The 27,668-nt window shown below is 36.6% G+C and overlaps 1 protein-coding gene across 2 annotated transcripts in view; it reads right to left on the bottom strand.

Moving 5' to 3' along the window:
- Window positions 1–13,282: 13,282 nt before the first annotated feature.
- Znf507 (zinc finger protein 507) overlaps window positions 13,283–27,668 on the bottom strand; it is a 33,223-nt gene continuing 18,837 nt past the window's right edge. For both annotated transcript variants that reach the window (XM_004858792.4, XM_004858793.4), the window contains 2 exons: window positions 17,185–17,319; window positions 13,283–17,052 (listed from right to left, as the gene is read on the bottom strand). In XM_004858792.4, the coding sequence (XP_004858849.3) occupies window positions 16,686–17,052; window positions 17,185–17,319 (502 nt within the window). In that variant the 3' untranslated portion in view covers window positions 13,283–16,685. The remainder of the gene's footprint in view (window positions 17,053–17,184; window positions 17,320–27,668) is intronic.

Genomic DNA, 27,668 nt, shown 5'->3' with positions numbered 1-27,668 from the left:
AAGGGGCGCGCCGAGGAGGCTGGGCCGCCGCCGCTGCACCCATAGGTTCTCGGAGCTGTCTGTCAACGTGAGCCTCCGCCCTCTTCTCCGCCACCCCGCCCCTTCTCGTGCGGCGCGGGCCGGAAGGAAGCAGTGCACTTCCGGCTTTCGAACCCGCCTCGATTGCTCTTGGCTCCAGATCCTCGGGGCAGTCGCCGTGGTCAGTGGGTCACGGAGTCCTCCTTCGCTTACATAGAGGCAGGACGAGGGCCAAGGCCTGGGGAGGAGGGGCCTGGCTGCTCGGAGGAAGGGTCGTCCCAGGTCGGACGGTCGGGAAAAGCGGCTTTACTCCGACCCGGGCTTGAGAGCGGTGCCGGCTTGGGAGCCGTTGAAGGCCTGCGGCTGCGGAGTGGGCTGTTATTTTAAAAACTCTCCCTGCCTAGCATGGTGGCGCACGCCTGTGATCCCAGCGCTCGGGAGCCAGAGGCAGGAGGATTGCCACGAATTCGAGGCCAGCTTGGACTACATAGTGAGTTCAAAACCAGCCTGGACTACCTACCCAGGGAGACCCCATCTAAAAAAAACCAACAAAACCCCACCACTTTTTCTTCCTGCCGATCCTCTCCAGTACACCTGTGCTGCTGGATGAAGACGGTTCGGGAAAGGAAGGTGTAAAGGACCGAGCAGCTGGACTAGACCCAGTTTCCCATAGTGCGAGGCCTGGCGCTCCCCCTCCCCGGGTCTTGACATCATCTACACCATCGCAGGTCCCTAGTTTCCTCCGATCTGTGCTTAGATGGTTTAGCACTTTTCTGCAGACGCCCTCCTCTAGTGTTGATGCCCCCTGCACTGTTTTCTTGTTAGTTTTTTCTTCCAAAATATGCTCTAGTGTTGAATCTCCTGTTATTCCGTCTTCAAACTAGATTGTAAGCTTTTTTTGAGGGTACATATTGTGCTTTCTACCTAGATGTTTTTCTCAACACTGCGAAAAACAAAATCTTTTACTTGACAACAAAATTACATATTAAATACATGTTATATATGATACGTGTAATGTACATCATATATGTGATATATATTTTGCATTACATACTATAGTAACATGTCTATAATATACATAATAGATACATCGTTATATTAATATACTATATAAATAGTATATATAATATATACAGTATATAGTATAAACTTTGTTGTATATGTTGTACACACTATATTGTATATAGCTGTGAAAAGGCAGCTCATCCATCTAATTCTAACCTGAAATTACTTCATCTAGGGCCTGGGATTTAGCTCAGTGGTTCCGCCGTCTGCCTCACAAGTGCAAGGACTCGAGTACGATCCCCGGTACCAAAAAAAAAAAATTACTTCATCTAGGAAGTTTTTCCTAGTCATTCCTGCCTGCTAATATTTTTCTCCTCCTTTGTGTATCCACTACGATTAATAACAAGCACATTCTGTGCCACTAGACTGAAGTATCTGCTGGGTTAGCTTTAATACAAATGCATTTTTTCAGATGATATTCGTCGTTTTTCATCATGGTGGTTGGTGTCTTTTCTCGTATGGAGTTGAAGATGCCTTACATTAAATCTATTTCCATACTTAATAAACACATATGTGAATTTATTCCTCAAGTAGAATTTTCCTCTTTTATTGGATGAGGACTTTTCAGTTGTCTCACTCTGGGGGGAAATGTGACTGGTGAAACAAGCATCCCTAGAATAAAAGAAACTACTTATCAGATGCTGCTTGTTTTAATATGAAATGGCTTTCATAAGCAAGATAAAGCTTTGAGACTTTTTACAAATTAGGTATTCACTGCTGAGAGTCTTGAGAATGAATAAACTAATTAAAAATGAGTCTGAGGTCTGAAACAGTGTCTCTTGGAGTGATGGATAATAAATACATGTCCTGGCCTCCTTCTGGCCATGTAAGCTTGGCGGTGGGGAGAGACTGATCATAAAGTGTAAGCTCTGGTAATGGACATGACTGTCCTGATGTCCAGGAATGCTTGTTTGGAATGTGTTTGGAAGCCCAAATGGATTCCCTGGCTGTTTCTCTGCTAGAGTCAGCAGTTGTTGAGTTGTGGATCTGACCTGTCGTATTACTAGCACTCATCCCCTGGGAACTTGTAAGAAATGCACATGATCAGGTCCCACCCAGACCTACTGAAGTAGAATCTGTAGGGATGGCAGCCCACTCATCTATTTGAAGGCCCCCAGGTGATTATTCACTAATAAGATTTGAGAACTACAGCAGAATCAAATGTGGTCTGTAGACTAGCCACACAGGGAGCACATGGGACCTTAGAAATGTACACTCTCAGACTCTAAGCAGGACCTATATAGGCAGAAGTTCAGTTTAACTTGCTCCCTAGGTGATTGTGTATACATCACACTTTAAGAAGCACTGCACCAGAAGACATTAATGCCATTCATCACAGCCTTCCTATAGAAGTACCTTGCCTCGGCGCCATGGGTGAGCGCTCTCATTTCATTAGCTTATCCCCTTATTTCATTCATTCAGAATGTTCCATTTATAGTCATTTGACTCAGTATAACACTCCTGATCTTTCTTGCCTTCTGTGACTACACCATCCAGGCATTTCTTCATTTACCTTTCTGACATTCCTTTTCAATCTCTTGCAGCTCTTCTTCCCCTTAAAAAAAATCAGTGATTTTTTTTTTGGGGGGGCCCATGGCTTCCATTTTCACTGATACTCTGATTAAGTCATAAGAATTTACATCCAAGCACATCTCCTGACCTCCAGGTCTCATATATCCACTGCCTACTGGACATTTCTATGTTTGCAAACAATTCAAATTCAACTCGTTAAAAATTAAGCTTTTTAAGGAATCCCCAAATCCCCAAATTGTTTTTCCTTTTATATGTCCTATTTACCTAATTGCTCAAATTCAAAATGTAGGAACCAGTCTTGGTTCCTTCCTATTGTGTACTCCATATATACAATCAAACACTGAGTCCTGGGTGTATCTCCTAAATATCTCAGAACTTGTCCACTTTTCATCTGTGTTATTATTTCTTATCTAGATCATTTTAATAATCTGATTTCCTTACCTTCATTCCTGTTCCCTGAGGTCCTTGTTCCTTCAGCCCATTCTCTATGTAATGAATGGTCATATTAAAATGTACAGTGGTGCCTCTGTTCATGAACTTAATTCTTTCCACAGTTCTGGTCACAAACTGAATTGGACAAGAACTGAATAAAATTCATTGGTTAGATTCAGTGTTGACCTTATGGGGAAATCTGATTTGGTTCTAGTTCAATTCAGTTTGCGACCGGAAAATAATTAATTAAGTTCACGGATCAAGTATATCCTTTGGTGGCTTAGTGGTTTTATTATTAAGCTTTTTTTTTCTTTTTTGTTTAGTACTGTGGATTAAACCCAGGGCCTTTGTACTGAGCTATATCCCAAGCCCTTTTTTGAGACAGAGTCTTGCTAAGTTGCCCAGGCTGGGCTCAAATTTGCACTCCTCCTTCCTGCCTCAGTCTCCCAGAGTGTTAGCGTTACATTCTCAGGCTGCCATGCCTGGCTTATTATTAAGCTCTTAATAGCTTAATAGTTCTTGAGCTTGCAAGGACTGCCTCAAATCAAGTTCTGTTTGCCTTTCTGGCCTCATCTCTACTTCCTAGTCATAGAAATTTCTTCCAAAGTTTTGCCCCATGACTTTGTGATTCTTCCTGTACTCATTTTACCTTACAAACTACTATTCAGCCTTTAGATGTCAGCTTATGATTCTTGCTGTTGTTCATATCCTTGTATAGTCCTGTCACACTGACTCATGGCTGTTTTATGTGACCAAGAGAATGCTCTGGAAGTGACAGTGTGGGACTTCTGAGGCTGTCATGACAAACATCCCTATTTTAGCCTCAGGTTCTCCTAAATGGCTCACTTAGACAGAATGCCAACTACCACGTTGTGAAGACCCTTCAGTAGCCAGTGGAGAAGACTCTGTGGACAGCACCTGGCTTCTAGCCAGCCACCTTGTCAGTCATGGAGTGAGCCATCTTGGAGGTAGATTGGCAAGCTCCACGTCAGTCTTTAGCTGATGTCAAGAGATGATGAGCTGGAACTGCCTATCGATGTTAATTCTAAATATCTGCCATATAGAAACCACGAGGAAAATAAATGTTTATTGTTGTAAGCCACTAAGTTTTGGGGTAATTCTGTTACACAATACGTAGTTAACCAATGCAATAACAATCACCCATATGGATGTGTTATTATTTACTCCTACCTAAGTGGACATTGGGTTGATTTTGTGTTATTTTAAGCATAATGTAAGAATATAAGGTCATCCTTACATATATGTAATTCTTTAGGAAAGTTTCTAGAAATAGAATTGCTAGAACTCATATTCTAAATTGTGATAAACATTGGAAAACTACATTCCAAAAAGGTTAGAAATTCTGTTACTTTATTTTAAAATTACTAATAATGTACACTACAATGCTTATTTATGCCTTTGCCGAGAATAAATGTTTTTAATCTTTGCTAATCTTAGATGACAAATATTAGTATTTTATATGTTTTTCTTTATTAATGAGATGGAGGCAATATCAGGGGGTTATTGGCTCTTTGTATTTCTTTTTCTATGATTTATCTTTAATGTTCTTTGAAATTTAATCTTGATACAAAGGGATTATTTATAGGTTATGTATTAACCTTTTGTCATATATGTGGCAGACTATTGCGTATCTATTATGGTATCTTTTATTATGCAGTGATTTTTCATTTTTATATCGTCAAATCTATTATCGTTCCTTTATAGCTTATAGGTTTTTCCATTGGGCTTCTTCAAGACTAAATATTTTTATAATCTAGCATTCAAAAATATTGTATCTTTTGCAATCTGACAATATTTTTCTAACTGGATAGTTGATTATGTCATCATCCGTATCCTAGTGATTTGAATTCCTTGTACCACAAATTAACTTCCTATATATGTATGGCCTATTTATAGACCATTATGTTTAAATGATTAAAAAAACCTTGTCTTAAAACAGTTCCACGTCTTTAATTATTGTTTCTTGATAGAATGCTTTTCAGTATTTGAGAGACCAATTGACACTTCAATTTTTTTTTTTTTTTGGTACTGGGGATCAAACTCGGGACCTTGCACTTGCGAGGCAGGTGGTGGAACCACTGAGCTAAATCCCCAGCCCCCATTATACTTTTTTTCTTTAACACAGCAAATATCTCAATGATTTTGTTTATTTCTTTGATCAGGTAAACTTTACAATTATTTTCCAGGTTCCAAAAAAGAGTTTATGGGAGAAATGCTTGTGGGAAATGAGATCTTTACAATACCAAGCAGTCTGTCACAGGAACATGTACCCAGTTAAAGACAGTGTGGCCTATTACATGTATTTTTTCCAACAGAATGTTCATTCAATTCCTAGTTCTTCATCTTGTCCACTAAGGTTGACTTTTGACTATTTTGATAAAAGAGCAGTGATCTCAAAGCTTTTGTCAGGCAGTAATTTTTTTCTTTCTGTATACATAAAAACATAATTTGAGTAATTGTGAATGGAAATCCTAATACTTTGTGGTGGCATCCCATTGGATTATTTTATACACTCATGTATGACTCATGTCAGAGGCCATAGGTAGAGTGGATCTATGGCATTCATCTGAGTTGGGTTTGGCACACTTGGTTCTTGGGGAACCCATGCCAAGTCCTAGGGATCAGCTTGCTCAGGGCTCCCAGATCACTCCAGAGTTGCATAGGAACTGACGCTACTGCAGTCCTCCTCCCCTCCTTTAAAATATTTGTCAATTAATGGCTCCTTCCCTGTGACAGTTTTCTTCAGAAAAGGCATTTTGAAATACTGTATTTTTTCCCTTCCTTTGATCAACTTTGAATTAACTAGATTTGAAGTGGTTTAAAATAGTGAAATTCATAGGCAGGTTAGCATAGGCACACAATTAAGGGATCTTGTACATAAAGTTAGCAAAGTACTTAAGCATGATCAATTTTGTTTCATTTTCTTTCTTAACACCTACTATTTATTCTTCTTACCTCTACTTGCCTGTACTTTCTTCATTACCATGGTTACCACCTACACTTTTTAAATTTTCGTGGCTAGAATAACTGTTGTAATTGTAGATTTTTGAAAGAGGATGCGAATTGTCAAGCTATTTAACTAAAGCAGATGATGATGCTTTATCACACAAGCTTTTTGCCAAATTTGAAGATGCCTAAATGTTAGCTGTTTTAGTCCAAGATCAGTGGCCTCACTAGTCCTTCCAGTTTCTTTCTTTGGACTGTTCTAATGTCATCCTCTGTACAACAGGTGTATACCCAGGTGTATAAGAATCCCAGAGGCAGATTTTCCCTGGTAATAGATTCCAAGGCAAATTTTCGGGCTTGGGTGATTTTGGTTTTTCTGTAGGAAGTAGGACTTTTACCCAGAAACGGGTGTGTTTCTAACACTCCAATTCATTTTTATCATGTCTTAAATCATGGCTAATTTAGTGCTGGGCTACATACTTCACTCTAACCTGTCAGTGCTCTCCTCAAGTCTTTCTGAGTCCACCCATGGACAGTCTGAAGGACCCCTTGTGCATCAGAATTCCTAGGTTTGGTTGCTACTCTCCAGGCCTGAGAGCTGCTAGGACTTACACTAGCCCAAAAGCCATGTGGAGACTGTAGCAGGTGGATTGAGTACTTTAATTCTGCAATTGCCACAGCGTGGAGGTTGACACATTCAGCTTATTAAAGGTTTTAAAATAATCTCTGGATGACCTCTGAATTTTTGATCAAGATACCAGGAAATGAAGTTTGAAGTCTCTTTCCCCACAACTGTCTCAATCAGCTCATATATATAAAAGCATACATTCTCAATGGTAATATCCTCCCCCCACGGAGAAATTCTCTCTTAAGGATTTTCCTCTATATACAGATGGACAGATAGACTAGAAATCACAGTGAAGATTTGGCCTTGACTAGGCTGTAGGTTCCACTACTGAAACAATAACTCAAAATACAGTGGTTTAAACAAGATATTTATCTGTCACCTAAATAGTCCAGTTCCATGGTAATATGGACCCAGAGTCCTAACCAGGATGTCATATTCAAAAATTTTTATTGTGGAGGGCTGGAGATGTGTAGTGATAGAGCACTTACTTGTCTAGCATGCATGAGGCCCTGGTTCAATCCCTGGTACCACCAAAAAGAAAAAAATTACCACAGGAAAATACACATAAAAGTGACCTAAAATCTTAGCCATTTTTAAGTGTAACTTCAGTATTAAATAGAATGATATTTTTGTGAAACTGTCACTGCCATCCATCTTTGTAACTTTGAGGACACAACTTCTTTATTGATTAAACAATTCCTCATCCCACCTTCTCCCCAGCCCCTGCAACCTCCATTCTACCTTCTGTCTTTGTAAGTTTGACTTATATAAAGTACCTCCTCTAAGTGTTTGTGTTTTTGTGACTGACTTATTTCACTTAGCACGATGTCCTTAAGGTTCATGTACCTTGTAGCACATTGTGGAATTTCCTTTCCTTGTAAGGGTGCATAATATTCCAGTGTTTGGGGCTGGGAATTTAGCTCTGTGGTTCTGCCGCCTGCTGCGCAAGTGCAAGAACCCAAGTTCGATCTCCGGTACCAAAAAAAAAAAAAAATTCCATTGTTTGGGTATACTACATTTTGCTTATGCATTCATCTACTGATAAACACTTGGGTTTGTTCCATATTTTAGCTATTGTGAATAATATTGCTATGAACATGGATATTCTGAGAGTTTGCTTTCACTTTTTTGGGGTATATACCTTTGAAATTCCTAGCTCATATATTAGTTTTATTTTTTTAATGACGGGTTTTTTTGGTTAATTGTAACTTTTGAGGAACTGCCGTACATAGTGGCTATACCATTTTACATTCCCACTAGCTGTGTGCAAGGGTTCCATTTTGTTCACATCCTCACAACACTTGTCATTATTTTCATCCTATAGGTGTGAGGAAGCATCTTACTGTGGTTTTGATTTGCATTTTCTTAATGACTAGTGATGTTTGGCATCTTTTTACGGGCTTATTGGCTATTTGTATATCTTCTTTGGAAAAATGTCTAAGTCTTTTGCCCATTTTTGAATGGGGTGGTTTCTCTGGTGTTTCAGAAGTTCATCACACCTGTTCTTGTAGTCAGTGAGGCTCATTATGTTTCACATGATTGGCAACAGAAAAGCAAAGGAAGGCATGGAACTCTGTTTAATCTTAAAGGCACAACCCAGAAGTTTCATCTATCTTTATTTGTATCTCAGTCATAATTTAGTCACATGGCTAATGCTGCTCATGCACTTTCTTTTGAAGGTCAAGGTTGAATGTATCTTGTTTCATGCACACTATTAATTTCTTTGATGATCATAAACTCTAAGCACAGGTACCATAATAATTATTTAATACAGAAGCTAGTGTGGGGGAACGGCTTAGACCTGAGAAATAGGAGAATAATTTATAGTTAATATTACCTGTGAAGAGTCCAAAAGCAATAAAAAAGATGTCTGATTATTTCATTTGGTACTCAATGCAGATACCCTGGTTTTAAGTTTTCCCTTCTACTTCAAGGGGACATTCCCCCTTCTTTTCTCCAGTGCTGGGAATGAACCCAGGGCCTCATACTTGTTTGTGCTCTACCACTGAGCTACATTCTCCAGTCCTTGACTTTTTAATTCTAGAAATTGAATTTTATTGGATGGATTTCACCACAAGAGCTCCTTCAGGGTCATTTAGAACTCAATCAGTACATGTTTAAGTGTTTGAGTTATCAGCTGAAAGGGGCTATGTAAATGTAAATTATTGTGTAGGCAAGATTTGGTTTCTCCCCCCCCCCATCTATTTTTTATTTTTTGCAGTACTGGGGATTGAACCCAGGAACTACATGCTCTCACTAAAGTAGCTAGGTTGCCCAGGCTAGGCCTGAACTTGTGATCCTCCTGCCTCAGCCTCCCAGAGTGCTAGGATTATAGGTGAGCATCACCATATCAGGCTTGGTATTTTCTACTTTAAAAATCCTTAGGGTATCTAATACAAGGCATGGGTGCAGGTACACATCAGTTCTGGCTCTTCTACTCACAGGAGATACAATGTTAATTTTCAGCATTTTGATTTGTTTTATTTACATATCATGCCCTTTGTATTTCACTTCCATACTTATTCCTTTTGTTTTGTAAGCTTAATAACATAGCTGGAAATATAGCTACCAAGCTCATTTCCCTTAATCTTTTAAGATTAACATCAGTGGATTCTGGTTAAACACAAGTACTGATCTGGTTTTATTTTTGTTACTTTGGCCATTTTCCTACCTAATCACAAAACCACTTGGTAAAACCAAAAAGCTATACCTCAGAGCCACAGGCCAGCACATGACAGACACAGGCTGGCATCTGGACTGGCTTGTGGGCACACTTGAGAGTCAGGACTGCTTTGCACCAGAGTCCTGACAATGAAACATCCCGGTGAGATGGTCAGAAGAGCGACTTACACATGAGAGCCTTGCATAGTCTGGGACACGCCATTTCCACCTTCTCTAAGAACTACACACCCTGTGTGCAGCCTGACGATGGTGGGCTGGATGCCAGGCTTGTCTTTCCTCGAGTCAGATAAGACATGGTGGCTGCTTTTGCACTATGAAGATTCATGCTTTCCGCCTCTGCTATTACAAAGAAATTTCTTAAAAACTGTCAGATAATACACAGATGTTGGTTTTTTCCCTGTAGGGCGGCACTCTGTATGGACCCCAGTATTATCACTGCAGGGGCACTGCCTCAGCAACTGTTCTCACGCTTCCTGCACAGAGGAGCCTAGAAAGTGAGGGGTACTTGCAACCACTACTTTCCTACAGTTGTTTCAGGATAACTTTTTATAAAATTTTAGAAGAACAGAAATAAATACAGCTTAAGATTTGAACCACATTCTGCTGTACTTTTTCTCATAAGCCTGAAATAGAATTTTCTAACACCTTTTGTAGTTGGATATTTTGAATTTAAATAGGACTGCAAATATAAACAAAAAGAGCAAGATGTGTGGATTGATGTGCCTATTTCGGTGAAATGCAGCCATATTATTTTTGAAATATGGACTCTAAAATAAAATGACAAGTAGAAAAAATATTGGAGATGTGCTCTGTAGTGACAATACACTTTAAATAATGCTAGTAGGTACTAATAAAAAGATCTGAAAATTTTATTTTGCGAGGGTCTTTTCAGGTCACCATTTTCTTATGTGTACACATTTAAGATATTTTATTATTAACTTAATTTATTTTTGGTGTTGAGGCTTGAACCCAGGTACTTATGCCTGCTAGCCAGGTACTCTACTGAGTTACACCCTAGACATATTTCTAATCTTACTGAAGTATTGGGGATCGAATCCAGGGGTGCTCTACAACTGAGTTACATCCTTAACTCTTTTTTGAGACAGGGTCTTACTAAGTCGTCCATGCTGGCCTAAAACTTCTGTGCCTCCTGCCTCAGCTTCCCAGGCAGCTGAGATTATAGGAGTGCACCACCAGTTCTGGTTCTATCTCTAATTTTACAAACCATATAAGATTATTACTGATACCAGTGGAATGACACAATTGTAAATATTTTTTATTTTTCCTTTTAATAAAGTACAAAGCTGAGAAATCAGATGAAATAGTTGAGTCTGAGCTCATGGCCAAGGAATTCATTATTTTATGGTTTGTTTAAAAAAAAAATTTCATCTACCTAATGTGTAGAGTTCTTTCAAGACAAAGGCTTCATTGAATGTAACTATTTTATACCTAAAATGTACCAATAAACTTAATGGGAACCCCCCGCACCCCCCCCCAAAAAACCCAAAGGCTTTATGTACCTCAGCATTACCACAGAGGTACCCATCTGATAATCAGTTGGTGAACTGTAACAGAATGGCACCTTCACTATCTGGATTCAGTATCAGAATCAGTGTAAATATGGTTAAATTAGGAACCAAGAGACTAACACAACAATTTTGTCATATGGAAATAAGAAATTATATTAGATGGGGCCGGGGATTTAGCTCAGTGGTTCTGCTGCCTGCCTCTCAAGTGCAAAGTCCCAAGATCAATCCCTGGTACCAAAAAAAATAAAAGAAGAAGAAAGTATTTAGATTAGATGGCTAAAATTAAGGTTTTTAAATTAAAAGATCTACTATCATCTTTTGTAAGGCAAACAATTTAAATAGTGATTGTTACTAGAAAAAAGCAAATTAATAAAAAATGAAGCTGGCATAATTTTACAGACATTTCATGGTTCAAATAATAAAACTAGATACAGTAGATTTATTATGTACTGCCAGAAAAATGAGGTCCATAATACCCTAACACAGTAGGCAAACTGGCTTTTTCTACCTATGTAGGATTCTGGAGATAGCTTAAGCATCTTATCCTCATTTGGATTCTGAGATATACACCAAAACACATTACCTAAGCAAGCCTATCATATGGCAGCAATTAAAAAGAGAGACATCGCTAAGAATTTACAAGGCCAAGTATGTTCTCATTTTATATCTTTACTGATTGATTTGGAAGAAATCTATGTAGGAAAGTACTGTGACTTTTTATTAGCTCTTTTAATCAACAGCTTTACTTCAAAGCCAACTACAACCCCCTCTCCACCCATGAATTTGGCTTTAGTCATATATGCTATTCATTTTTATAAAGAGTGTATCTAAGATTCTTTTCTTTATACCCTGTATGATTCAAGTCAATTCACCCCAAATAAGTGGATAAGTTACTGTGGTCATCTTGCATCATGGTCACAATATACACACAGATGGTATGACCTAATGCAGTACCCACAGCACTGAAAGAGTGACAAAGACAGGGCTAACATGGACACTCTAAGGCTGCTGGGAGGAAAACAATACTTTTCATAACAGCATTGTTTAATATAGTATTTAATTATGCACTTTATTGTAAATAAATTGGTTTTTAATAGCAGAGATGAAATACTGAGTTATATTAAAGTCATAAAATATGGGTAAGTTGTAGAAAACAGGTAGATGATAAAAATTACAGAATAAACAATGTAATTTAGTTATAAAATACTGCTACAAAAAGCTTTCTTTATGAAAAGTTCCTTCTGGTAAAGCACAGATTATACCATTATTCTATAGCTCGGTGGTCAGCAAACTTTGTCACAAAATAATTTGGACTCTGTAGATCATACAGTCTCGGTCACTCAATACTGCTCTTGAACCTTGAAAATAACCAAATATGGGACATAAACAAATGAGCATGGCTGTGTTCTAATAAAAATTTATAAAACCAGGTGGCAGGCTGGATTTGAAGTGAGCTAATCTCTTCTATCCAGCACTATCCAAAAGAAATTTATGTAATTAAAAATGTCTAGTATAGTCACATTAAAAAATGAAAACATGTAAACTTTAATGTTTTATTTAACCCAATATATCCAAAATGTCATTTGAACATGTAATCAATATAAAAACTATTGAGATACTTTAATTTCTTTTTGTATTAAATCTTTGTAAATATCATGTATTTTACCCATACAGCATATTAGTTGTATTTCTTTAGTGCTCAATAGTCACATGGCTATGGGTACCAAATTGGACCACATGTTCTAGACTTTTAAGGCTGGTATTTCTACAACTAATTTGGAGTTTAATGGCAGTGCCGAGATTTGGTTCTTGACAGATGAGGGGTATGATTATGTTGCCACAGGGGAGCACAGGACAAGGGATTACAGCAGTTGGGAAGAAATATCTTTTGACGTCAGGTTTTTTGAATTGGCAAGTGAAGCTAATATTGTCTGAGTGTATCACTGGTTGTGAATTTGTGCCTTAGAATCCTAGCCACCTCAGCTTGAAGTGATATTTGATATAAACTCTCAACATGATCAAAGGTATGAGGTCATTACTGTAAATCTTTTGGCATGCAGTAAAGAATGCTAATTATCAGTAGCACAGCTAGTCTTAGCACTTTGATTACATCAGAATTGAAAGCCATATAATATAAGCATGTGATTTGGAAGATAAAATGAAGAACTGTTTAGCAAGGAAAAGGTTTCGAACTTAGACTGAGTCTTTGAAACAGTTTAAAAAACTAAGTGCCCCTTCAATTATCTTTGTATAACATAGTCTAATACCAGTTGGCAATAGTTTAACGAGTTACCAGAGGGTAACTGCAAGCCTTCGTTTGATCCTTGAGAAGCTTTTAATTATTTAAATACAACTTTCTAAGTCATTGAATCAGCATTTCCAAGGTAAGAATGGACAAAACCTATTGTTAATAAAACTTAGAGGCAAGTGTTTTTAACAAAAAATTTATTACCAAAATACAATATTAAAGTCAATACATGACAAACTCCTGTAAAGCAAAATAAATTATTCTAACATTGTACAGTATTTCCAAAGGTAGTTAAAGAAGTGCTATAAACCTTGCTTCAGTGTCTGAACAGATAAACTGTTCTATCATGAACACAATTCTAGGGTTTCGGCTTTAAGGCATGCAGCTTGATGTGCAGGATAATTTTACAAAATGCAAATTATCCTATTTTAATAACATACAGTGTCAGAATTAACTGTAGTCTTTACATGTCAGTGTTGCAGAAATTTTTATACTTTGGCTATAGAAGCAATGCCATAGTGTTACACAATACTTATTTCTTAAAAAAATACATGTATTCATGTCCATGAATATCAAACTCAAATTTCTATTAAATATATTTTATAGAATATTACTTAGAGCACCTTGCTGTACAAAAAATGATTAAATAAGTATCTATGAAAACTAAAAATATATGTCTCAATAGAGAAGCCTGCTTGTCTTTGTCAAGCCAAGTACACTACAGGAAGATACAGTGTAAACATAGATGCTCACCATTTGCTTTGTGAGAACAAAACTGACAAAATAATTACAAAGCTACCAACAGTTACCCTGAATAGAATGAAAGATATGTCACAAAGGCTTCAGCCAGTGTCACTACACTGCACTCTCTAGCCACAGTTCTTAGTCTACTGATCAAATGGAATATAAGCATGGAACGGTTGGAACACTGGGGTCACCAATCATATTCTGGATTGTTAAGAGAAAGGGAGAAAATGATGAGCCCTAAAAAGTATTATTTATAACAATCAGGATGCATCATCTTCTCATTCTTACCTTTGCAGAATTCAGTAACTTTCTTTTAAAAACTATTTTCACTATCAAATCTTAGAAGTGAAAGTGTTCAGAGCAGAAAACAAATAGTATGAGCTTTCTGTGAGAAAGGGTCTAGTAGCAACTAATAAAGTGTAACTCCTATAAAGAGAATTCCTACTAATTATTTTAATAACTAATCTCTTCTATAATTACAATTGCATATTTAATCTTCATTATTACTTTTAAAAAATCAATTGTTCTTGGTAGAGACACTGCTTTAAGGCTTGCCACAAAATGTAATGGGAAAATACAGAATGTCCTTGGTACATGATTCCTCCTATTGCCCAGGAGAACATTTTAAGGATACACTAAAGCACTAAAGCCAGAATCAGATTAAACTTTGAACTTCTGGGTTATTTTTTCGCCGTTGGGTAGGAGAATTTTAAATTCATGATTCCGAATGGAAAATTTAAATAACAATAAATGGAAATGGTCTAAAGAAATTAAGAAAGGTAATTTAAAATGTCACACTGTTGAAATTTTTGATTATCAGTATTTTCCAAATGATTACATAAAATTGAAGCCAAGGAGAATTAAAAGCCAAGGTTGTTGCTTTTCAGAGTAACAGATTTTTATAAGGAAACAATGAATCATATTTACCGGCAATGAAAAACTGATGTACAATGTAGGTGCCAACAAAAGGAGGGATAAAAATGGAACTATTTAAGTATTTTATTTGAATTTAAAGTTAAATGTAAAGATTTCTTTCAATGCACATATAGTGGACTTGGGGAATATACTTTAGTATGTATAAATTTATTTTATCTTTTTAAAGACAATATATCAGAAATGGATTAACTTTTACAAATAAGTTAAACTACCTAAATCAAAACAGCTGCAAAGTTATAGTAATCTGCTTAAATATCATTATCAAAACGATACAAATTTTCTAAAAAATCAGAAAATGTTTCAAGATGCCTGGCCTCGCCTACATAGTTTGTAGTGCTATCTTTGAAATACTTCATTTAATTTATACCTGGACTTTGGGAACAAAATGCTTTCTTAAAACATGTCTACCCAATATTCTCTTCATGAAACTGCTTTTGACGTGCTAAATTTATCAGGGTCCCAGCCTCAACTCTAGATGTTAGAAGTCAATATTCAAAAATGTTCAGATATTCAGAAACAGCACCGTGAAAAAGGTGCAGTGAATGGTACATCAGCCTTTTGACTTGTGGGCAAAACTTACTTTAACAAAGCAATGCATAAATAAGTGATCAGAACAACAAAAACACCTTTTGAAATAGTTATAAAATGTATAATTAATAAGATTACAGGTATTTGAAGGGAAGTCTGAATGTAAAAGCACTTTTAGTTGGTTTCCATATGTCCTACCACCTTCTATCAGTGGAATTTTTTAGACAGAAATTCTAATCTTGCCAAATACTATTTGCTTATTAAGATTTGTATAAACAACCTGAACTTTTATTATATTTTAGTTACTTCTGGTTATTTCTCTTCTGCTAAATATAACTAGTAAACTCCAGGAAGGAAAATCTCAAAAGCAGTACTAATTTTAAGAGGCTTTTGAATTTCATCCCTTATCATACATTGGATTTTTTATCTTACAGTTCAAACTATTTCCAAAGCCTGATGATCAAATACAAATTTCTGTAGTTTGTTGCTTTAAGAGCCTCTGAGACGATAAGCAGGGGGTGGGGTGGTGGGGGTATGGTGTGTGCGTGTCTCACAGCAGGAAGAATTAGAAGGTCCATGTAACTATGGAGAAATGTGTTGTGTTCTTTCAAACACTGAAAAGAGCCTTTGAGAAGTACACTGTGCTCAAAATTTCTGTGAGCTTCAGATCTGGTTTCAGTCTGGTGGGAATGCACCTATTTCTTCCTCTGCTCACAATTTCACTGTAAATTTAAGGCTACTGTTTACTTCTTGAATGTCTACATTCTGGATTTGATTTAGAGATCTCTATTTTAGGGAACAGAGGAACATATATTGACATTTAGTATTAAAAAATTTCTGTCAAGTTAGGGAAAGACTTAAGAAGATCACTTCAAACCCCTCTACCTATTTCCTTGTTGATTCTGTTGGTGACACCCAAAAGGCCCTTCCAGGAGCTGCCAGAAGACCTATCTGTTCTAGTGTTGGTATGGCAAAAGTGAGCATGAAGGGAACTAAGCTTAGCTTAAGATTGACACTTTTATAACAGTTCCTGAAAAGCCCTTTCTTAACTCTTGCTGCTTGCATTTCTAAAGGATAGTAAGCTTTTAATAATAAACATACTCAACACTAACAAGCAGTAACAGAGGGTTAATACAGAAGGTACATATTTACTTCCTCTTCAACCCATTTCCTTTTACTCAAAATATTTAAATTCCATTACTGCTTCTCCATTTGGAATTCATTTTGTTACATGACAAGTTGGTTTCAAAGTCACATCTGTCATTTCCTCAAAAGTCACACCTACTATTTCTTGTGTCTAGTAAGTTAGTTATTTGACAGCACAATGGTGAAACTGTGGTTTAAGGAAATCCTCTTCAAGTAATCAGTCTGGCTAATTGGTGTTTAGAGTCGTGTTATGGTCCTTACTTAGGATGATGTTTACAATTTCACCCTCATGCTCTTTCATATGATCCAAAAGATTTTCTTTGCTGGTTGACTCAAAACCACAAATGCAACAACAGAAGAGTAAAACGCAGTACTCCATCCCTGGAGGGACCAGACTGGAGTTTTTTTCTAAATTGTATGAGGTATTACTTGTAGGGCTCAGTTTCTCATTCTCGTGGGAATCTAAGACATCACCGGGTACCTGGGAAATCAGCTCTGAGGATGACACCAAATTTTCTGAACTTCCAGTGACAGGATCAGCTCTTTCTTCACTGCTGGTTAACAGAGTTTTTCCAGGTGATTTCCCCAGAACTCTTAAAAACAAAACCAAACCAAAACAAAACACACCAAACCATGAGTGGGCTATACTGTAGGACTGGCAGATTTAACCCTAACTTTAATTTATATATAGCAATAAAGGGAAGATTGAGGGTAGGATCAGATACCTGCCACTTTTTGAGATTGCATCATTAATAGCCTTGTTTACTTGTTCGTAGTTGTAATTTTGGTCACTTGCATGTTTCCACATATGAGACTTTAAAGAAGGAGGATGGCTGCACACATATCCACACAAGGAACATCTAGAAGGCAGGGATGAGTAGAATCAGAATAATCCTACAACATTTAAAAAATTATAATGATCCCGTAGTAATTATTACATTCCTTCTTCTGAAGCTTTGTTAGATATATTTCACTGACTTGATATCACAGAGTCTGAGAGACACTGATTTCAGAAGTCTCAGAACAGATGTACCAGAATCAATGAAAGAAGGCCTTTTATATTATTAAAAATTTATAGGAATCAAGACAAACATTACAGATTAGCAATTACAAGATCTGGAAAGATATTTAACAATAATACACAAAATCTTTGCTCTGAATTCTTTAACCACACACACAAAGAAAAACATAAAATTAATGCTCTATACCACTCCATTTCTTAATCAAGAAAGCAAAAAAGAAATGATTTTCAACACATACTTTGCACTTATTTACAGAGCTACAGAAAAGAAGTGGTTTTGAAAAAGTTTTTACAATTTCAATTTCACAAATAAAACAAGGTCTGAATCTTAACATCTTGCACTAGTGTGGTATATTTGTTTCAACTGATGGACCAGTATTGGTATTTATTATTAACTCTAGTCTGTAGTTTATTTTAGGGTTCACGGTTGTGCTGTACAATCCTATATATTTTGACAAATGTAGCATGTCACGAAATCACAACTATACTGTCACACTGAATAGTGCTTTACCTACTCATCACTTCTTCCTGCCCTTGAATTCCTGGCAGCCACCAGCAGGTGCTGGAACCATTGAGCTAAATTCCCGGTCCCCACTGGTCTTTTTATTATCTCTACGTTTTGCCTTTTCCTAAACATCATATCCTATAATTATAATCACAGGAATATGCATTAGGGTTTTTCTGAGGCTTTCAGTGGCTGATAACTGTATGTATAGATGTACCAGTTTCTTTATTTTTTTGCTACTAAGAGATATTGCAGTTGCTTCCAGTTTTTTTTGCAATTCCTGAGTAAAGCTACTACAAACATACATGTGTAACTTTTGTGTGAATAAAAGTTTTCATTATTTGGGTAAATAGCTTAGTGTACAATTGCCAACTGTATTGTAAAACTATGCCTATCTTTTTAGGAATCTACAAGTGTACTTTTTGTTAAATACTTACAAAGATATTTTTGTTAAATACTTAACAAATTGGATAACTCATCTGAACTCTTCCCTATACCAGTAAGAGACACAGTCAGCAAATCAAATGGCCTAAGAATAAATAAAATAAGGACTTCTACAAGGACTTCTAACACCACTTCTAACCCACACAATTTAAGTTTACAGCATGCAGCAATATTTTTTCATTACATGTCCTGAGGACTGGGTCCAAGGTGAAGGGTCTTTGACCTTAAGAAATACTGGCCCACTTCGTAGACAATTCTTGATAGACTGTCCAAGAAATATAAATAAAGAGATGTCTGATCTAACTAATAATCCAGGAAATATATTACACTCACACAACTAGCAAAGATGAGTAAGACTAGGGCTGGGGATTTAGCTCAGTGGTTTTGCCGCCTGCTGCGCAAGTGCAAGGACCCAAGTTCGATCCCCGGTACCAAAAAAAAAAAAAAAAAAAAAGATGAGTAAGACTAGTCAGAGCAATGAGTCTTCACAAATGTTGAAAAGTAAATACACACTGCATGTATAAGTTTAAGGACTCTGAAGAGCAGTTTGGTACTATCTATTACGACCGAAGAAGCACAAACCTGAAACCCCACAAATCTAGTTCTAAGCATGTACTCTGAAGATATTCAAGACAAGAACACACACAGTTCAAAAATGACCGCTGTAGCCATGAATAGCAAAAAGAGGACGCAACCTACAACTGCTGTTCTTCCACAAGGATATGAAAACAAATTGGTTATTTTTATATCAATGAAACATTATAAAATAGTTAAAAAGAACTAGATATATACTTATAATCATGAACCAATGTCAGTAATGATCAGTGAACATGAAAAGCAACATTAAATATGTATGGTGTACAATTTAAATAAAAATTATTAAAATACCAAAAACTGTATACTGTATATGTATAATATACATATATACATCTTATATGTTGTATATACAAATATTATACAGTCATTTAAAAATGCCTGGATATGATACATTAATATCAAGACAATGGGTTACCTCTGAGAAGGAAGAGGTAAAGAATAGAGTAAGGATTTTAGTTTTATCTACAATGTTTTAATTTTTCAAAATGTTTGAAATGTTTCATTGACTTTACAGTTTGAGCTGTCTTTAATACTATAAGCAATTTTATACTTAGCATAACAAAGCAAAATGATCAGAGTTTGTTATTAGCCACACAAAAAAGATCTAACACTAATTCAAATTTACTTTGCCATTTATATCTGAAATACGCCAACTTTTCCACAAATCTCGCAAAACTTGTTTTTCACTAATATCTTTATCATGGCAATCACTCCTACTTTGAAGGCATTAAATCAGTGCCTGCATCTCTTACTCTACAGTACTGTTATTTTGTAGTGTGTATTGTAATGTGGTTACAGCATCCTCTTCAAGTACCTCTGGGATGACTCCATTGGAAAGAGTGACTTGCCTTATGCTACCAGGCAAGAGATGCCTATGCATTTCCACCTAGTATTTCAAGCAAGTACAATGCCTATGTATGTCTTATATGGAAATGTATAATATGAATACCTTCCTGTTCGTATTATGTAAAGGAGAAACAGACGTGAATCCTAGGTCTTCAGATTATTCACATATATTCAGACTGTTGCCCTGAAGCCTCTCTAGAAAATTCTTTATCCAGAATGAGGCATAGAATGCTGAATGTAGGAAAGGTCCCCTAAATGAAAAGGCAGTCTTATGTAACCAGAATTTCATACTTTGAGAAAACTGGGTCAGAAAAGAAACAGCAGAAATTACAAATTTATCCTACAGAACATCTCCAATGTTACTCAAACCTTGAAAAAATAAGTCATAAACTACTTATGTAACTGCTTTCCTTTTTTAAAATAAAAACTTTAAATTTTAGAACAGTTACAGATTTACAGAATATTTGAATTTCTTTTGTTAACATGCTGCATTCCTGTGGTACATCTGCCCCATATTAGGAACCACTGTTATTTTACAAACTCAAGTCCACACTTTATTCATTCAGATTTCCTTAGCTTTTACCTAATGTCCCTCTTTTGTTCCAGAGTCCCATCTAGGACCCTGCATTAGATTTAGCTGGCCTGTGTCCTTACCACCTTCTAGACTGCCACGGTTTTTCAGACTTGCCCTTGTTTCTAATGACCTTGACAGATATGAGGAACACCAATCAGGCACTTTGTAGGACACCCCTCAATCTAAGGCTATCTGAAGTTTTTCTCATGGTGAGACTGGGGTTCTGGGTTCTTGGGACAAAGACCTCATCATAACACAAGATCAGTGTGACTCACTGCTGTTGATACTGATCTTGACCACCTGGCGAAGGTCAGGTTCCTCCACAGAACAGTGACTCTTATCATCCCTCTTTCCACACTGTATATACTGTACTTCAGAAGTATGTCACTATGTGCAGCTCATATTTAAAGAATGGGAATATAATTCATCTTTTTGAGGGTAGAATAGCTATATTATTTGGGATTCTTCTACACAGGTTGTCTATTTTTGCTCATTCCTTTACTCAATCACTTATTTACATCAGTATAGACATGCAGCTAATTAATCATACTTTGGGATCCATTTCAAAAGTACACTGCACAGATTATTCTAGCTTTGACCACTGGGGACTCTCTTGGTTAGCTTCTTTGTCATGGTGATATACCCATCTTTCTTGCTGAACAAGGGTCTCCTGTGTTACCTGTTGGTCCGACAAGATGCTCCAGGATTACTTTGCATATCCTCTGCCCTTGTCCTAGGTTCTGTCAATCATTTCTATACTTTTGTTTATTAGGGCATTGTATTAGAAACCAAGATTTGGGTGCCAGGTGATTGCTTTAATTTTGTAAATTACTTTTTCCTGATTTCAAGGATTCATTGCAGAAAATTAGGAAAAAATAAAAAAACATAACTTTATCAATTAACACAAACATTGGGCAAAAGTAAAATATATACATTAATAGCATTGGAAAAATAAAATACTACTACTACTACTACTACTAATAAGCTAACCTAAGAATGAATGTGTGTATATGTAGATAGTCATAACATTGTGTAGTTCTAATGTATATCAATTTCAGTTACTATGGCTTAGTTAAACATTACAAGTCTCCCAATAGCATAGTTCACGTATCAGTTACTAACAAGTGTAGGTATACTAATTGTAGAGTTTAATTTTCAGGGAATTAAACAAGTGGATCATAATGAGTGACCAATCACATGGGTCCTTTCAAAGTCTGTGAGCCACTGATCACTGCTTCCATTCAATTCACTCACAAGCAGCAAATCGTGTAACTCTGTTACATCGCTGTCTCCCAGTGATAAACTCAAACAGTAGTTTACAAAAATGGATAATCAAAATAGGGACTATGGAAGTGCAGTAAAAAATTCAAAGTGTTAACCCTGGAACTGAAATTAGAACAAAGGCAAATGGAGTTAGAACAGACAGCTGACCACAGGAATGTTGACACTGCTGCTTCTGAAGAAACTTTGGAGATGCAGCCAGAGGATTTTAGGAAAGGTGATCTTAATGACATAAATGAGGAATGGCACTTCTACAGGAAGGGATGTTGGCAAAAATTTCACATTAAAAGAACTGTTGTAGAAATTTCATGATACTGAAAATGCCAAGAATAAAACGTTGAAAGCTGATCCATACTTAGGACAACTGACAATTTGCCAAGGCATAAAAAAGATGTTCACTTCCTATTTTAAGGGCTATCATAGGAAGAAGGTAAGCACTATTCAATTATTCTTAATAGTTTTTTTTATACAGAGATAACACATTTTAACCTTCAAAATTTCTAAGTTTTTAAGTTACAGCATGCCATGGTCTGAATCTATGTAGCTCCCCAAATTCGTTTGTTGACACCTAACCCCAAGGTGACAGTATGGAAAGGTGGTGTCTTTGCAAGGTGACAGTCATGAGCTACAGCCCTTTTGAGTGGGATTAGTACCCTTCACAAGAAGGTCTGAGAGAGCTTTTCTGCCCCTTCCACCATGTGAGGATACAACAAGAAGGCACCATCTTTGAAGCAGAAAGCAAGCCCTTACCAGACATCAAATCTATTGGTAACCTGATCTTGGACTTCCCATCCTCCAGAACAGCAAGCACTAAATTTTTGGGGTTTATAAATTTCCCAATAAGGTATTTTGTTACAGCCTGAATAGACAAAATACAGTGTACCAAAAACAATTGTATTATTAATCATTTCCATACATTTGTAAATGACAGTTCTAATATTTGAAGAAAAAAATTTAAAGGTCATGGGAACAATTACAATTTTCTCTATTATTAAACTGCTTCGGATAATTTCACCTTACATGGTAATTTTTATGATCCCATGCTACTGAAACTATCTGTATACATCCATCCATACATGTGTATGTGTACACACATATAAAACTAGACATTTACAAAATAGTATAAAGAAAACTTCCGTACATATGTATGTTCCTCCTTTGAAACAGTAAGAAACTCAACTACTATAGAATCTATATACTACAAATACATTTCTTTGCCACTATTTCTCTCATACAACATTCTATATATTATACCTGCTAAGAAGAATAATATCACTACCTCAGGAGCTCTGTGTGTCCCTCCAAATTCTCATACCCCTTCTTCCTGAAAAGAGGTATTGATTTCCTTGAATTTTTTTATTGTATGATTTGCTTTCTTTATCTTAGTTTTACCTTTATGTACCCCTGAACAATTGTTTATTTGCATGTTCTGGAGTACCTAAGTAGATCATTATGTATTCTTCCGTGATTTGCTCTTCTATCTTTGTTCAATATTTCTGAGATTCAGCCATGTTAATAGGTGTAGCTTATTTAACTGACAAGGTACCTCCTTTTACTTTGATTTTTCACTTCTGCAGTTTCTCAGTTTTCCTAACAGAAACTGCAACAAACACATTTAAAAGTGGTTTTCAGCATTTTAGTTATCTTCACTGGGAGAGTGGTTCAGCTGATCTAGTCTGCTATGTATGATGCTCACTTTCTGTTTATAGAAGTTTAGCTAAAATTGCTGAGCCAATTTTTGTCCCATTCAACTGGCTGGCAAATGTCTATATTTAAAACCTTTTCTGATTATATAACCTATTTCCCTTGTACACAAATGGAATATACAGACAAGTACAAAAATCCTACAATAGTATTTTATAACTTCCTAATGTTTTTAAATGTAAATACGTAGATCTGATGCATAGCATAAGTGGAATCATTATAAATATGTGGGTATATGTACGTGTGTGTATAAAATCATACTATAGATTTAAAAATCTATATTAGAGAATGTTTATGAGTATTTTCTCATCAAAATTATGCATTTTAATGGGGGTGTAATGTTCCAGTCTCTAAAAGTATCATAATTTAAACATTTTACTAGCATGATAGAGCTAGAATGATCTTTTTGGCACGATAAACTGTGCTATAATAAATACCCTGCACATCACACAAAATGCATTTCTGATTACTCTTCAGGATAAAATTCATTTCCCTTCTAGAGTCCTTAAGGATAATAAAAAGATAGAGAACACTCACAGCTAAGATACAGAACGTTCCTAATATACCCTTGAGTCCTCGTGTGCCCCACCTTGACTGCCTCTTCTTTCTTTCCCAGAGGTAAGAACATTTCTGGACTGTGGAGACAGCCATTTTTAAGGCTATATCTGTCAGCATTTACTGTGTTAGGGAGAAACTAGGCATGATAAAATAAGTACATTTAAATTAATAATAGCTATTTATGTAAGTAGTGAATCACACATTTTTAGAAGTAAATGCTGGAATTACTTCTAAAATAGTTCCTTAAGGACAAGTAAACTGAAGAAGAGTTTCAGAATAGCTAAACTTTACAGGGAAATATTCATGATCAGAAATGCTCTTTCCTAATAATTTAAACAGAGCAATCTACATGCTAACCTAGACTCTCACTTTCATTAGCTCTCCTGTGTAGACAATGTATATAGATATAGTCTTTCACTTTCTTGTTCTAAACTTTTCAAAAATTTCTCTTTCCCATCCTTTTGGACAAAGACTTATACTATAAAACTTCTGCTGATTTGGCTAATCAGTGTCCTTTAATATAAAGAAGTTCTTAAATTTTTCTTGAAGAGAAAAGGAAGGCATAAATTAGGAGTTATGTGCTTAACAACCAAGCTCTAATTACATGAATACCGTCCTTAGCGTGGTATGGAGGCCATTCTGAAGGGACACCAACAATGGCAAATATTCATGGAGGGATGTAAGAATGGAAAAAAATGTGGGAATAAATTGATAAGTCTAAAAACTTGCTAAAATGATTTTCAACTCATTAGAGAAGGCCTGTTACAGGAGAACTCAACCTCAAAGTTAACCAAATTTTCTTGGGTCAAAACAACAACAACAACAAAACAAAACCTACAGTGAACCATTATTATAGCATCATCCAGTTTTATTTGTCATTGTACTTACTTCTTTTTTTTTTTTTTTTTTTTTTTTTTGGTAATGGGGATCGAACTTGGGTCCTCAGCTTGTGAGGCAGGCGCCAGAACCACTGAGCTAAAGCCCTGTACTTACTTCTTGATATTCTCTTTACTATCTTCTTTCATGAATGAATGTAAATTCCATGATCATGTGTTTTGTTGTGTCAGAAAGTGAAGTGCTAACTCTATTACAATCTGACTAAAATACATATAGTACTCAGAGAAAGGAGAATTGACAGAAAATATGTTTCAAAACAAGAGACTATGTCTAACACGGCAAGAGACCACCAACATCTGTATTTCCATTTAGGATAACTTACTCCTTCCTACCCTACCTAGTCCACTAGGGGGCGGAGTGCACAACCAAACTAACAATCAAACTAAAAAGAAGAGCAGCAGCATGGGCACATTTACCATAACATCACCTGTCATGATTTTATTTTGCTCCTTTTTTCTGATACTCCTGCTAACAGAGCCATTTGATACTTCAAGTATTCAGGCCTATCAAGGCAGAGCCACGTGTGTGACAGGAGAATACCCTAAAACAGCTCAACGGCTGGGCATTCTTAGTAGCCTGTCAATAAGGCCACAGTTGGATCAAAGCTTTGTAATGTCAGAATCAACCCAGTTTCATGTCAACCCATCCATATCTGTATAAAACACAATTTCTTCCTGATGGAAGAAAGCTACTAGCAGCCAAAAGAAAGCCAGTGTAGAAACCCAAGGCTTCTCAAACCCTAGCTAAAAACACAAGTCTGATTTTTTTCTACAAGCTTTCTTCCACTGCAAATATGTCAGTTAGGTCCATTCTGGAGCCCCAGGGAAATAAGGATTTTGGTTAAAAGAACCCTCTTTCCCTGGTCTGGACCTTACTTGGTTAGTCAATTAGAAACAACTGCTGTGGGGGAGGATAGGTGGAAGAAAGCGGAAGGTGGATGGCCTATAAGATGTGGGGTGTCTTAAGTATGGTTTGAACATGGATATAAATATTTCAATGGAAATTTTGCAACAGGGTTTGTCTTATTACACTCATTTTCTATGGTTTTAAAGAAATACATATTCTGAAAAGAATGGTCACTTCAAGTTTTATGATGAACCTGAAAGTCTTTATGTCACTGTGAAAAATAAACTCAGGTCATTCCTTTAAAGCAAAACATATATCTCCCCCTCTAAATTATACTATCTGCTAATCTATGCTCCTTAAAACAAATTCAAGCTTTCAAAGACTTACGTTTTCTCCCACACCAATACTATAGACTACAAATCCAGCATGACTACTGATAAAAACAGACTTAGTTCTGTAATTGTGGGAGTGATGCTATGTGACTTTCAAGGGTAGGGCACAAAGGACATCACAGTCAGCCTTCTATATCCATAGATAGATTAAAAAATACATAAATAGCATTTACATTTTTTAGTATGGTAAGTAACCTAGAAATGGAGTATTAAAAGTAATCTGGAGATGATCAAAAATACAGATCATACATAGGTTGTATGAAAATACTATGCTATTTTATACAATGGACCTGCATCGGGTGTAGAGTGTGGGACTAGCACACCTGCAAAGACCAAAGGACAAACCATGTGTATATGTTGTAGCCAATAACCAGCATCAGACTGGTGAGGGAGCTTTCAGATGACCGAAACTCTTAGCTTTCTGAGTCACTTCCAGTCTTCAAGTCTTTCCTGCAGAGGCCTCTGACTGTATGGGACAGACATGCTGTCTGTATTTCTTTCCAAATTCCTGACCCACAGATCCCTAAGCATAAGGACAGGGCTGCTGGTGCACACTGGATAGTGGTCTGGATGCAGCAGCAGGGCACCTCCCCGGCACAATATAGACAGGCAGGGCGGCATGACTGCTGGGATCAAGGCTCAACCTCTGCTCTGCCCACTATGAGCTCTGGGAAAAGACAATGTTTCCCAGCTTCTGTTTCAAATCTACAAAACTGGAACAGTAATATTCTTAAATACTGAGTTGCTGTGAGGACTAAGTGAGCAGACACATAGTGCTCAGCACATTGCCTGGCCAATGGTGTTCTCAAAAATGTTAGGTATTATCATTTCCTTTTAACCCCCTTACCCTCGCCTTTTTCTGGTTCTAACAATTGAACCCAGGGGCTTCACATTGAACTACAACCCTTGTACATTTTTATTATAAGACAGGGTCTAAGTTGCAGAGGCTGGGCTCAAACTTGTGATCCTCCTGCCTCAGCCCCACAGAGTGCAGAGATTATAGGCATGTGTCACCACACCCAGGAAATTATTATTTCTAACACATGTGTATTAAGACCAATGACTGGCCATAGTGAAAGGAAATTGTCATTCCAAAATATCATTTCCTTGCTTAAACACTTTAGGGAAGAGTGTGTGTGTGTGTGTGTGTGTGTGTGTGTGTGTGTGTGTGTCTGTGAGGTGGGGGTTGGGGTTATATTTTAGTTATTATGCCATAGAAAATCAGACTTTTACTACTTAAGCACCCAATATTTTTTGACTGAGTTAATGTGCCATCTCTGAAAACCAACATACATTTTTACTTCTGCATCATCAATCTTACCAGAAAAATCAAAGCCACTTCAAAATATAGATATAAAAATCCTAATTATAAATATTATAAATTTAATTACATTAATAGTAGAAACTTCTGTTCATGAAATCACTGAGAGAGTAGAAAGGCAAGCTAGAGTATTGGAGATGATATTGACAACACATATAACAAAGGACTTGTATTCAGAGTAAAGAACTTGCCAATCCATCAGGGCAGATATTCCAGTAAAGAA

This window comes from Heterocephalus glaber, unplaced genomic scaffold (genome assembly GCF_053883595.1).
Source record: "Heterocephalus glaber isolate CG9 unplaced genomic scaffold, H.glaber_assembly_v1.0 deba00001561, whole genome shotgun sequence".
Lineage (NCBI taxonomy): Eukaryota > Metazoa > Chordata > Mammalia > Rodentia > Bathyergidae > Heterocephalus > Heterocephalus glaber.
This window is presented reverse-complemented; position numbering and strand designations above follow the sequence as displayed.